This window comes from Akebia trifoliata, chromosome 6, assembly GCF_017979445.1.
Source record: "Akebia trifoliata isolate Shusen 1 chromosome 6, ASM1797944v1, whole genome shotgun sequence".
NCBI classification, from domain to species: Eukaryota; Viridiplantae; Streptophyta; class Magnoliopsida; order Ranunculales; family Lardizabalaceae; genus Akebia; species Akebia trifoliata.
This window is the reverse complement of record NC_141380.1, coordinates 9052761-9067650: the sequence shown is the minus strand read 5'-3', so window position 1 is coordinate 9067650 and position 14890 is coordinate 9052761. Positions and strand designations below refer to the sequence as shown.

Below are 14890 nucleotides of genomic sequence, written 5' to 3'. Positions count from 1 at the left end.
AACTAATCTACCATGAGGTGAAATTACCTGTTTACCTTAGAGAGAAAAAATATATATTATAAGTACACAAAATGATAGAAATAAAGTTTATATCTATATGTTATAAATTATATTTAAACAAACACATATATGTATATACTATTATATTTATAGATTTAATTATTTTTCAGAGCATTACACACACACTCTCTCTCTCTCTGATTGGTAAGTCCGACTAGGAAGGATAAGGCAATTAGTCTCTTAAAGCCATATCTCGCCCAAATCCCCCGAGTACATGCATTACCCCATTACCTTGGTATTCCAATCCAAACAAACTTACAAAAAATGACTTAAATATTACGATCTACAATTTTTTACCAAAAGCCTTTGAATCCCTCTTCCTAACCTAAAATGCAGGGTCTATTCTATTCAACGGGCTATATTGTAATCCAAAATTGAGGTGAATGATTTTTAGAATATCATCAATTTGAAAACAAAAAGTTATCTAAAATGTGGAGACTTACATCTAAATTGCCCCATTTGCAAGGTAATCTATAATTCTCTCCTAATGTGACTATCTTATTTCACCAAAATGTGGAGAGGTACATCTAAATTGTCTCTTTGCTAGGTAATTCATAACTCTCTTTTGATTAAATACGTTTTCTCAACTCCAAACTTTTATTTTCTTCGTAAAGATATAGGGAATTGGGGAATCACCTTTTAATTCATTGTCCCTTCTCCATCGGGATTTGGTCTTACTCTCTTTTTTCATGTGGAGTGGGTGTTTCAAATGAGGTTTTGTCACTTTTCCTTGAGTATACTCATAATGCATTCTACGAAAGGAAGACATATTTGTGAGCTATTCTTCCATTTGTTGTGCGTTGAGGGATTTGGAAGAAGATAGATAAAAAGGTGTTTCAGGGTGAAGAAAATGTGCCTCAAGAAATGACCCTAAACATTTTGGGATTACTGTTCTTTTGGAACAAACTGTAGAAAGCCTTTGAAGGAGTTTTTTTTTTTTTTGAGGACTATCTTTAAGTGGGAGGCACTTTGTGGTGTTTAGTTCGTTTGGGAGTTTATTGCCTAGTTTTTTTTTTTTTTTTCGTTTTCTTTTCTATCTTTATGGTTTTCCTCTTCTTGTAAAGGGGATATCTCAGCCTCTTGTTTTTCTTTTTCAATAAAATTTTATACTTGTAAAAAAAAATTCATAATTCTCTTCTATTGTCACTATATGTAGACATGAGATTTTCGAATATGAAAATCTCTACTACTTGAATTTGGAGTCGGCACCATTCTTTTTTAGAAAAGGGTATGAATGAGCACTCAGAAAATAATTTCAAAAAATTATTTTTTGTTAATGACTCTTGTACGGATAAACGTGTTGATCTATATAAAATCTAGGTAAGAGGGTCCATGTTAGGGAATAGGGAATGTGTTATGCACCTTATTCCCTTCACCATACGTGGTAATCTTAGATTCGGTCGATTTTGAAAAATGAATAAAAAAGTCAAAAAAATCAATTTTGTGCCCTTAAATACAAGAGACTTTAATCTCGATTTAAATCAAAGAGGGCTTCCTTATTGAGGAATAGGACCTATCATGATGCATACCTTTGGAAAGTCTTGAAAGATGTAGACTCTTTGGTCAGGGGCCAAAAATCTTAGTCTTAAAATATTTTTAGGGGTGTGCGTGCATAAGTATAGGGACTTTTTTTAAAAAATATTTTCGAAAAAGTTTTCAACCCTTACCCTTTTGACCGAGCCAAAACCCAATCTACCGTGAGTAGGGGATGGTTTACATAACATCATAGGGTTGTTCTAACAAAGAAAGATAAAATAAAAATAAAAGAGATGGGAGAAGTATGAAAAGGGAGAGAGAGGGGGAATTATTTTCTTTCTTTTTTAGTCCTTATCCTACCTTGTTCTTCTTCCTCTTTGACTTTTTTCTTGACCTTTTAGTGATGAGCTTCTTTGATTTAATATTTTTGAGCTTTGGAGGTGAAAGTATGGGGGGTTTTGGTGTATGGATTGAGGTTGTAGATAAATTCGACTTTAAAAGATTGAGTATGGATTTAAGAGGAATTGAGAGAAAATTGAGAGATGAGAGAATTTTTCGATTAAAGAGAGAGTTGGGAGTGTTGAAGCTTGATAAGAGGATTCAAGTCTTTTTTGGGGGCGTTTGTTTTGAGAGTGGGGGGTTATAGGATTTTGGAGGTGACTTTTAGGGGTAGAATAGGGTGAAATAATGGAAATGTGTATAAAGACATGAGGTTTATGAGTAAAATATGTGAAATTTAAGGTTGGGGGAAGGGTATTTTTGGAAGGGGGTGTAAGTGGGTTACTTTTGATCCAAATCCAACCCATTTGGATTGAGTGTTAGGTGAGTTGAAGACAGTGAGTTTTAGTTAGAAGAATGATGGTGTAATGGAGTGAATGTTGATTTTTTGGAGGATAGAGAGGATGGTGACATGTGTCCCAAAGGTGTGGGACGCGTGCGTTAGGTGAGTTGATTAGGGAGAAGGGGTATGGGGGTGGCTTTTGACGAGTGATTTAGAGAAAATAGTGGGGGTAAGTTATGACATAAGTGTAGGTTGAGATATGGGTAAGTTAGCTTTTTATAGAAAAGTGATTAGGTTGGTACATGATTTAGGGAGGTAAGTTGTGGTAATGACATGTATCCCACTTTGATAATCTTTGATCTCTTACGGTGATTGATTGTAATCATTAAGCTTGAGTTGAGATTTGAGATTAAGATAATGATTTTTAGTTGGATTCTAGGTCTAATAGGCTTTAGTATTTGGGTTGAGCATGATTAGGTTATGGTATATATAGGATTGAGTTGGATTGAGAGGTGAGGTGATGATGATTTAAGGGAGAGGTAGATTTCTAGCCCATGAGTCAAGTAAAAGGGACCCTAAGCCATTTATTTGAAATAAAACAAGTCCTTTTGAGGGTTTAGACTTTTAAGCTCATTCCGATTTTTAGATATTTTTGGATATTTTGCATAGAAGGTCCATACAAATTGGGGTGTTTACACTATCTTATTTATATTGCTACATCGCTTCTGTGTGACACAAACGGTCTCCTAGGAAACACAAAGACACCCCCAGAATATTCTACCATATATGAAACATTGACTCATACTTTTCTGAAGTTCTCTGAGCCTTTCTAAAAGACTAACCTCCATAACCAGTTGAACTGTTAATCTCAAGTTGCATGGTAAACCTGTGACATCTTCCCCATAAAATACAATCATCCAACACCAATAGTGTATTTGGGAAACTTGAAAAGTTTCGCAATTCAAACATAACGACATAAGAGAATTATTTTTATCTTTGAAATTAATCCATTTTTAGGGGAGAAAAAAAATTGAGAATAAGAGGTTGGAAAATCATTGTAGGAAATAAAGTCCTCACAAAATTATTTCATAGAGTATCATATAAAAAACCAAAAAAAAATACCTAATAGAAATTTCAGATGTCTACAACCCAGTGGCCTTCCACAGGTCCACTGTGAAGATTGGAATTCTTCATCCGATTTAATTGGTCAGATATATAACCTAAAATCACATCAACTATACAATCACAACCATCCAATCCACTACCTACTTGTTTAACATCCAGTGGAAGTGTTCTATTGGATCACGACCAAGTCCACTCAAAGCTCAGATGAACCATGTGAACAAAGATCGCCTAGATCTAGTGATTTGATTATGCCCACGTCCACAGATAAGAGATGACATAATTTCAATACTTGAGATGATTACAACCCTTATATAACTATAGGTTTTCCAATCCAAACCCAACTCTCCCTTCTAGTTATCCAAATCATTACCAATTGCTTTTCCTTCTCAAAAATACCATACTGGGTTAAAAAAAACTGAAATCCCTTCTCACAAAGTAGGTCATGGTGACCTAGCCCAGACGACTGCGTACTAAAAACCCAAATTTCTGAGAAGTCAAAAAGACTACACAATGGGTAATCCATTTAATTTAATTGGATTGCATGAATGAATAAGCGTATGCATTTATTCCTATACAAATTTACATGAGTTCACCATCGCTTTTGTGCACCACAGCACAAACACTAGTCGTAGCTCCCATAACCAACCCAGATTCTAAAAGACAAGAACCCTCGAACATTTTGAAATGTTAGGTTCCTCGAAGAGCTAGTAGAAACGAAACCAGAAATAGCACCATTATAACCAAAACCATAAATACCATCCTACCTTTGGTTATAGAAAATGAGTGATAACTTCTCAACAAGTCTTCCGTCAACTTCTTGGCTTCACGTTGATCTATTTTTTCAACAGAAATCTTGTCACCAACTCTCAACAAATCTGCACGTCTACGTCCTGCTCTGTTAACTTCCAATTTGATCCTCCTTCGTGCAGTTCCTTGAATGAATGTGTGAACTGGCCGATTCAGTTTGCTTTCTACTGGTAATGGTAATGACGTTCCAGGAAGTGAGGGGTCATCAAGCTTGATTATATCATCTTTCAGTATGTCAACAAAACAATCATCTTCTTCAAACGTTACATCGGTATCCTGAAGAGAGATACATTATAAGGTTCAAAAAATCTTCCACAAAATTAATATATTAAACGACAGTAAGAGTGAGTCAAACCTCTTGGTTGATCTCAGACTCAAGCTCAAGAGAACGTATTTCATTAGGTTGTCTTGGAACAAATTCACCTGTAGAATCAGGAGGATTGATGGAAAGAGAACCAGACCCGCTTGTTTGATTCATTGAGCAACAATCGATTGCCTTTCCCTCTCGGTGCACTCCCATCTGTGACTTCTGTGTACAACTACCAAAATGGGATGTAGAAGGAAGACCAATATCCGTAGGTGATGAACCCATTTGACTGGCTGGCTCACTGTTTGGACTGTTATTCTTCGTGGAAAAATCGAGATTCTTCCGAAGGCGACAAATAACAAAAGAATCCTGCAAATATTCAAGCAACTTATAAGTTCACTACAAACATAAGTGGGTAAATAACGTGGCAAAAGATAACCGAAGTAATTGCTTCAAAAGCTATGGGATTGATATTGAGCATGTCTGAGAACCATTGGAAAGATGCTTCAGGTTCCTCCTTTAACAAAAGAGGTTATGGGTTCAAACCTTGTTAATGGAATTGGGCTTACAACCATAGCTTGGTTGGTCGACACATTATATAACTCAACTTTGAGATTGTTGGTTCAAGTCCAGCAGCTTATACCCACCAAAAGAGAAGATCATTTATCATCAAAGTCACATCCACCCAATTGAAATCAACTCAGATACACCTGCCAGTTAATACGACAATCAAATCGAGAATCTAGCACGATGAAACCTACAGGAGCATCTTAACACAGCTATCACTTGCAAGTGAATATCCCAAAGATTTGGGGTGGGCCAAATGAATCTTCTTCCTCCATTCCACTCTTTCCAAAGCCAAGTATTGTGTTATTGAGAGTGAGTTCATCACTTTCACTGTCTCCATCCAAGTTATTTTGGGTCTTCCTCATTGCCGTAGGACCTTCAACTCGAAGATTTCTTCTAACTCGGGCTATAATCGGCCTTCACAAAGATTCAACCACTAACACTAGACTATATATATATATATATATATATATATATATATATATATATATAGTGTTTAGTATGTGAACCTTAACCCACCGGAACTAGGTACAAGAAGGCGGTCACTGGAAGTATACAGTTGGTAGCTCTATGAAGGATACTTCCGTCTCAATCCCACCAGGGGGGGGGTATGCTGCCTAAAGGATGTGTACCAGTTGAGACAAGCCGTACTATACTGCGACGTTGGCTCCATACGGGGGGAACGTGGTATGGATTGCCTTCAATTACTCTTGCCGAGATATTTTGATGTAGAAACTCATAGCGACTTATAAGGTCAGGATCAGGATTTTCCTTTTCCGGGCAGGTAAGAAACTACTTTTTGAGCAAAAACTTTGAGCTAAAAAGATCGATTTTTCGATTTTTTTAGGGCGGACCTTACTCTATTCCTTGGGCAAGGAATAGCGGTCCGGGTCGGTGAGGGAAGGGGTGACCCCCTTTCCCCTAACAAGGACCGGTTTCCCCCCCTAACCCCCTCGGGGGTATATATATAGGTTGGGTTCAAGAGCCAATAATGTTACCAACGTGTTTTGTCTTATATGGGCTAGAAGTTTCAGAATGGGCTGATTTTTGTGAGGATGATCTCTATAATCCCATCAAAAGTGGCTTACAAATTAATGGTAAGAATTGGCGGTCCATGATTCTTCAACTTGTAAACTGGGATTAGAAATTTCAGAATGGGCTAATTTTTTGTGAGGATAATCCCCTCACCATAGAAGATAGAACACGTTGGCTATGTTATGGGCTCTTGAACCTGACATATATATATACCCTATATGGACAACGTTCGGTAGCCAAAGTTTTGCCCTATATGGCTAAAAGTTTCAGAATGGGCTGATTTTTGTGAGGATGATCTCTATGGTGAGGGGATCATCCTCACAAAAAATCAGCGCATTCCAAAACTTCTAAACCCATCAAAAGTAGTTTACAAATTGACGGTCCACGATTCTTCAACTAGTAAACTGGGGTTAGAAGTTTCAGAATGGGCTGATTTTTGGTGAGGATGATCTCCTCACCATAGAGATCATCCTCACCAAAAATCAGCCCAGTCCGAAACTTTTCGCCCATATTGGACAAAACACTTTGGCTATACATTATTGGTTGTTGAGCCCGACCCTATATATATATAAGTTCAGGAACTAACATAATTCAACACAAAATCAATAAATGATCAGCATAAATATAATAATTATAAATTATTTTAAGAAGGGTCATCACAAATCACCTGAGGTTTATCAACCTTGTTTCCTTTAATACAATACTCGTGCATAATCCAACATGTTCTCTCCCCTTTTGGTGCACGGCCTATATGGAACACCAAAGTCCTCTTTGTACCTATCACATTGGCACCGGACTTTATGCTACGCTCTTTCCCAGTTGCTTTCCAGAAACCAACTTCAGTGGCTCTCTTAGCTTGAGAGCCATTTGGGTATTTTTTGCCGCTAGGAGAAAAGAAGAACCACTCGTGATCCGACTGCATGATAGATTTGGCTGGCCATAAATATACCAGAAGTCATCAGTTTCCAACACCCAACATGACTCTGCTAAAATGAGAAAACCATACAACTTATAATCATTTCGGTTATTAACTAAATAGGAATAGCCACATTAATGACATGTTTTAATCTTTAATTGGGGATTGAAAAATAATTTAAAAAATTGGGGTGTAATAAGTAAAAGTTGGGGTGCCAATAGCAGCCCTCTTAATTAAAACTAACACAATCACAATCAAGATAGAGAATGCTCGAGAAATTCTAATTTTCACAAAATTTTCCAATACCCAACAAGAGCTAAAGGAATTCCAGAACAAGAAGCAGTGTACTCCAAAATTACTAAAATTAGTAAAGAGATTCCATTGTGGAAAAGCATCATCAGAATATAGAGAAGTGATGTATTGTCTACATGCAGCATTACAAAACAATTATACTGCAATTAAGTAAAAAAGGGCAAGAGACTGAGAAGAAAGGGTAAGTCGCACACACACACAAATGCTACTTACCACCAAGTTTGACATCCCTCTCCAAGTAAAAAACTGAGTTGCCTCCTTTATCCTCTGACCTCGGCCCAAGATCAATGAAATATTCCTGCTCTTGTGTACCCAAGGATAGGATAGCTACTTGACTCTATCCTTTTATAGGGCACCCCTGGATAAATCTATATACAACAACAGCCTAATTGGTTGGTTGTGGCTTTCAAGTTTAAGGATTTCTTTTGTGACAGGGCTTTGCTATAAACTCATCGTGATCATTGAAGCCTTATATAAAGACGTGGGGTCTCGGTAGGGATATAAATTAATAATGAAAAACAAATCCAATGACTAGAAATCAATGCGTTTATCTGTCCGAGTAAGCCAGACATTTATGGGTCAGTGGGCTCAAAAGAGCAAGCCACTTGTAAAATGATGGAGAGCGAAGAAGTCACACAACTCCCAGGTGTACAGGATCCGGAAACTTTCCTTGGGTCAAGATTGAAGGTCCGAACAGCAACTCAAACTTCTTTTATTAGATGAAGGCATGCCAATTATGGAAATGTAAATGGGGGTGATTTAAAAATTACTCAATATGTAATAATCTAATGTTTTTACATAACCTCCAAAGCATGATTTACTTGTAAGAGTACTGGACTTGGAGATGCATGTTGAATCACATCCTCTAAATTGTATAATTGTTTTAAGTTGAATTCTTAAAATTCTAACCAACTAGTTCCATATACAAATCTACCCATAGGCGGTCTAATGATCAAATGGTTTAAATCAATGCCCATGTGAATAATGTTTACAATGCTGCATTTGGACTGCTCAACTCTATAAGATGGTCTAATTTAAAATAAAAAATGATCAAAGCACACAGTCTGACCACTTATAACAGCCTAACAATCCTACATAAACCTCTTCTTTTTAAGGAAATAAAGGCCCTGCTTAGAGAGCTTGCAAACTCTCATAATTCACCGCAAATGCAAATGTTTGTGGTAATTTCAATTTGTAATTGCTTGGTTGTGTTATGATTTTGGAGCTTGAGTTTGCTATGAACCAAACAAATATAAATAATTGCGAGAATTTTCCGTGATTGCCACCAGGCAGCAAAAAAAACTTTACATTGCGACCACAAATGCTTGTGCTGATATGCAGCCTGGCAAGCAGGGCCCAAAGAAACAAAGAATCAATGTTACCTTGGCACTTCTACTTTTGGATTTTTTTTCCATGTCAACACTTGTTGACACTTGGAGATTCCTCAGCAAGGCACGACACTTCCAGATAAGTAGGGATCACAGTGTCTCATATCAGCATAATATAATGTAAGTGTCTTTTTAGGTTAATTGTGTTAAGTATCATGTGAAGTACCACAACTTAAAAACTAAAAAAGCTTGGGTCCCTAGATATCGATTAATTTAAGTTAGGTGCTAATATATGAAGGTGCCACCTCAGTGAGGAAGTAAAGTCCACGAGTGATAATACCACATACCTAGGGTCAAAACCCCACCCTAACCTACTAACCTATCCAAAAGAAAAGTTAGGTGTTGACATACATAATTAAACTTTTTATTTTTCTGTCAAGTAGATTTTTCATATAGCTTCCTAAGATTTCTCTGTAGTTTTTTTCATTAATACATGTTTCATATATAATCTATCAGATAATTTGCACATATTATTCTTTTTGTCTTCTTCAATTATGCTGGCTCTATTTTTAAGGAAGTAATAGTTACTTATTAAGCGTGATCCCTAAAATACTTTTAGGATTGTATTCATCCTATTAATCTTTCCATATGAACATATCGCCCTATTCAAGTTTTCAGAAATTGGTATATGAAACACCTGGTTTTTTTTTTTTTTTTTTTGATAAGCAGAAATTTTATTGCAAAGAGGACAAGGAGTCCTCAAGAAATGATACAAACTAACAAGAAAACAAATACCAAAAGAAAACAGAAAATCAAAAGACAAAAAGCCAACCCAATTGGGATCACCCTTTACAAACAAGATCTCACCTATACAAAAAGTATTCAAAGAAAAAACCTCTAAACTCTTTGAACTGCTGACTCCAATAAAATAGAAGGCCCACAATACATATATGGGGAATGTTAATGTCCAAGACCTCATGGGGACGTTAGCATTGTCCAACACTTTTTTTTCCCAATAATAACTGTCCCCGTTTTGTCTTTTAGTGAAAAAGACAAGGGCATGTTAGTCTTTTACACAATAAATATATTTATTATGCCACTAATAAATGCATTTATTATGTTGGCATTGATTACCATTTACCAAAAAAATAAATATATATATTTAATTCAAAATACTTAAATGCTTATAGCATTTATTATGTAAACAAGCATTTATTGTGTAAAAGACCAATAAACCCTTGTTTTTTCACTAAAAGACAAAACGAGGGGTATTAGTGGAAAAAAAAGTGTTGGACAATGGTAACATCCCATAAAGTATTTGACATTAGCATTCCTCTCTCTCTCTCTCTCTCTCTCTCTCTCTCTCTCTCTATATATATATATATATATAGGAAAGCGTTCGGAGGCCCTAAAGAGAGCCAAACATTTTTCAAAATAGGGGTTAGAAATTTCAGAATGGGCTGATTTTTTGTGAGGATGATCTCTTCACCAAAATCAGCACATTCTAAAACTTCTAACCCTAGTTTACAAGTTGAAGAATTGTGGACCGTCCAATTTTTGTAAACCACTTTTGATGGGATTAGAAGTTTCGGAATGGGCTGATTTTTTGTGAGGATGATTTCTAATCATTCTAACCCATACATTGAAAAAAATGTTTGGCTCTCTTTAAGGCCTCTGAACGCCACCCACATATATATATAAGAGTGTATAAGGTAGTCGAGATGACCAACCTTGAAAAGAAAAGCACAAATATTACCTGGAGCACAATGACTCCCACCTAAAAACAAAATCATCAAAAAAGGCACCTCTGAAACTCAACAAAAATTTTACACCAAAAGAACAATAACCCAATGATCGACAATTTTATATCCTGATCTGAGGCTTCCACTCCTTGAAAACATCTCTTATTCCTTTCTAACCACAATCAAAAAGGAAAATTTTGAGGGCAATGACAGAGACCAAATCATGGAGGCATGGTAAGGAACAATTGAGAATGCATCGAGCAAAGAATAAAAGGAACCATTGGCAGAGCCAAGATTTTTGGTCAGTGGAGGCTAAGTATTAACGACAACCGATAATCTTGGTTTCCTTCTATGCCAATGTTGGGCTCATCACTATAAATTATGATTAGCTAATAATCTTCATAATAAAGTTGCTAACTTGTAGGATAAATTATGACGTGTTCACTCCATATTTGGTGAAATTTTCAGATATTCATCTATATTCACTTTGTTGACATGCACCTTGACCTTAATCTTCTCTTATAAATTAAAGAAAAAATATACTTTAAAACCTTTTGCCTTTCTTTCTCAAAACTAGTCATCTTCAACCTCTTGGATACGACGAAGATGAGACAATGACAATGATGATGGTAATGAGATGTGATGAAGGTGATGATGATGGTTGTGATAGTGATGAGGGCATTGGGGTCATTTTTCCTTAGTCTATAGGAATACACTAAAGTCAAGAGGCATGTCATCAATTTGAAGAAAATAAGGAGGTATCTCAAATATTCTTTAAAACATTGAGACACTTTCCTTACTAAGTTAGTAAGAAAAGTTTCCTGACTGCATCACCTTGTGACGTCCAAAACATGATTGGATGCCATATGGTTGTAGAGGATGATATTCTAAGAACTTTGATGAAGAAAAATTCAAAAAACAATATTTTTCATTGGTAAATTTCAATTTTAAATTTGGGAGTTTGATAACCGCCCATTTTCAACAGCTTGAATCAAGCTCAAAAAAAAAAAAATTATTTTGAATATGAGTTTTTCCACAAAATTTAGAAGGTTGTAGTGTTGGAATGCCCATGTGGTGATCTACGTGAGCCCAACAACCCTCTATAAGATTTAAAATCTTACTAAGTTAGTCTGACTCAAGGGCATCCTCATTTTTAAAGAATAAGGATCCAAACCAGAACGGTATCTCATTCCAAATAGGTATGTGTAGGTGACACGTTTTGGTTAGAGTTTAAAACATATAGGACTCCTAACAAGACATTTTTTGTTTGGCATGCAACCCAATAAAAAGGTGCCATGTAGACACTGTAAGTTTCTATGGGAATGGAATAGTGTTCTGGATTGCAACTCTATTTTAGGAGGATTTCTTCGAAAGTTTGAAAAACACAGGGGCAGGGCTATCTCTAATATCTATCAAAACAAGGGTTAAAATATTCGATATTTTTTAATAGAAAATTTCGAGTGGGGCCTATAGCCCCCACGTAGTTCCTCCCCTTGAAAGGAACTCACTCTAAAAATAAAGGGACAATGACCGCAAAGATTTATTTTTTGAAAATATGTACCAAAAAGTCTCTTTTAAAAAATTATGGAATCTTTAGTACCCAATCAAATATTAGTCTAAAAAGAATTTTTGAAGCGAAAATACCATAATTACCCTTTCAATGATTTTTGAAGTTTAAAGAAACATGTTTATTTGAGAATATTTGAGCTACTCCTATATTTTATAATGACATGCCCCTTAACTATGGCCGTCTCTTATAGATATATTAAAAAAAACTTGTTTATCTTACCAAAACTAGTAATCTTTAAATCACATGGATGGTGATGACTACACCAATGATGATGATGGAGACGAGTATGATCGTCATCAAACTAATTTGGTCTATATATATTAGATTTATTAAAATATATAAATAATTTTAAATAATTAAAACATAATTTTAAAACTAGACTTGAATGTTCATCGAATTGATTCAACTCAAAAAATAGCATGTCAATACTAATGAGTCAAATAAAATTGAATTTAGTTTTTAATAAATAAAATTTTTATTTTTTTATTTTTTACAGAAATATTAATAACTAAATTAATTGGTCCAAGTTTTTTATTTGACTCCCTATATTTTTACGTCAAATACTTTGTAAAGTTGTTAAAAGGGTATTTCAGGTATTTTTTTTTTTTAAATCTTCAAAAGATCCTTGATAGACTAATATTTTATTGAGACTTAAATGGTCAGTATTTTTTATTAGGGGACTATTCGATACATATTCTTAATAAAGAGTCCTTCAAAGTCATTCTCCAAAAAAAAAAGAAACCCATCCCTACTGCCCACCCAAAATCGGGAATCTTCCGAAAGGACAAAAAAGACAAAAGAGGATAAGAGACGCCTGGTTTTAAAACTCGGTTTCACGTGTTTTAAACTCAATTTTTCGTCTCATGTCGTACCCCCACCGATACTGATTGACAGAAACATTTTACTCGGATTATAATAATCATTTTACCAAAAAATAAAATACCCCATCGACACGAACAAGTTTATCAACTCTGCCGAGATTTTCAAAATATTAGACAAGTCATGTTGGTTATCAAATGAGATAACATCGCGGATGACTCACCTCATAAATTTTGCTTGTGCTTGAACAATACCGAGATGACTTGCCCGAGTCAACTCTATTTCAGACAAGATTTAAAATCATGTCCTCATTTAATAAATGCACAATAACAATATTCAAAAACATAAGAACCCGTTGACTCGATCGAGTTTTCAAAATATCAGGCGAGTAATCTTGGATATCAGATGAATCAATGGTGATTCAGTGTGACTTTCCCGCCTGGTTGCCTTGAGACCAAGATGACTCGACCTGACTCGTCTTAGACGAGTTTTAAAACCATGACCATGCATACATCTCCATATATATAAAGCGAATTCCATATATGACATTGAACTTTTGACTTTTTCACATTTGAATTATAAATCACAACATTTGAATGAAATTATTTAATACTAAAAAATATTAAAAAATATAAATTAAAAAAAAGGGAAAAAAATACCAAAGTCAAACGGTCAATAAGGTAACACTATTCTTTTTTGTACTTTTCTAGCTTCCAGTTGAGATAAGATGAAAACACAAATTTCCTAGAGATCAGTACTGGTCTTCTAGGATTCGTATTATTTTTCTTAGGGATACATTTTCTTGGTAATCCCTTGTATCTCAACCATCTGTTTGATAATTGTTTTCTTCTCTTTTTTCTTTTTGTAATCATTTGCTCTACATTAATGGGGGGAAACTAAACAGACATGAAAAATCCAAAAAAAATATTAATAATAAAACAGTAGAATAATTCTTGTTGCTTAAGCTAAGATTTACAAATCAAAGAAGAACAAAAACAAAAAAGAATTAGAGAATTTCTAACCTGGCAGATCCCAAGGCTCGAATCTACAGATTTCAACCTCTGGAATCACTTCGTCCCCCAAATCCAATCCATCGATCTTCCCCTTAAGATAATGAGAGATCAGTTCTTCATCTGTCGGACAAAATCTAAAACCAGGAAACAGAGCTGAGAGTTCCAAGGAATTATCATAATCTCTTCGAATTTCCATCGAAACATTAAAAATCTCAGCAAAATAAGGGAAGAAAACAGTTTCTTAGGGTTTTTAAGTAATTTGTTTCTTCTTCTCGAAGAACAGAACAGCGATTCTTTCGTGTCTTCGTTGGTTCTCTCTCTTTGTTGCTTTGCTTTCGAACTATGGCCGGTGAAAGGTACAAATGTCTTCTGTGAGTCTACCTTGGATTCTCTTTTGTTCACTTTCCTTCCTTTATATACGATGGCGGTGAAAAAGTTGCAACTTATTTTAGATAGAACTCCTCCATGTTTTAGTTGAAATTTGAGACACCCCTTTATATTTCTAAATTGATGATTGCCATCTTGACTATGGTCTTCCCTAATAGATTAATAAATAATAACCTAAATGCCCTCCTCTCCAACCATTAGCCCAGGCACAAAATTACCCTATTAAATTTTGAAAACAAACCCTAAAGTTTCACTAAATGAGGTATCAACCGGTTAACATTGGACCCCATCAAATAATTGCCTAATTCGATCTTCATTATTATGATTTAACCGAAAATCTTTCATATATTTACAATAATATGATGAAATGCCCTATTTCCTTAGATGTCCTCTAATTGATTAAGAAAAAATAACCTAAATGCCATAGCCTTTCATCTAAAAAGCTCATGAGTAAATATTAAAGACTAATGATAAATTGACTTGAAAAAAACCATTCAAAATTCACTCGTTGGGGTGGATGTGTGTACGGAACCATAAATCTTTTTCTTTGTGAACCTTGAAGAAAAGATCCAAGGTTTTATGCACATGTCATGTAAGCGAAGAATTTCGAGTGACTTTTTTCAAGTCAATTTATCACAACTCAAT

At 35.1% G+C, this 14890-nt stretch overlaps 1 protein-coding gene across 1 annotated transcript; it reads right to left on the bottom strand.

The window, feature by feature from the left end:
* Window positions 1-3946: 3946 nt before the first annotated feature.
* Window positions 3947-14240, bottom strand: LOC147400120 (NAC domain-containing protein 89-like). Its single transcript, XM_086445724.1, has 4 exons — window positions 13868-14240; window positions 6826-7091; window positions 4605-4925; window positions 3947-4525 (listed from the first exon to the last, which is right to left on the bottom strand). Exons 1-4 carry the CDS (start codon window positions 14052-14054, stop codon window positions 4130-4132), a joined length of 1170 nt encoding a protein of 389 aa, XP_086301850.1. The 5' UTR covers window positions 14055-14240; the 3' UTR covers window positions 3947-4129.
* Between the last annotated feature and the right edge of the window lie 650 nt (window positions 14241-14890).

Bases quoted from the DNA above. Each gene is read 5' to 3' on its own strand.
- LOC147400120 (XM_086445724.1), bottom strand. From the start codon at position 14,054: ATGGAAATTCGAAGAGATTATGATAATTCCTTGGAACTCTCAGCTCTG. The intron at 7,092-13,867 runs GTTAGAAATTCT...ATTTATGGCCAG, and splicing joins CGAGCCTTGGGATCTGCCAG to CCAAATCTATCATGCAGTCG. The intron at 4,526-4,604 runs GTTTGACTCACT...ATCTCTCTTCAG, and splicing joins AGTCTGAGATCAACCAAGAG to GATACCGATGTAACGTTTGA.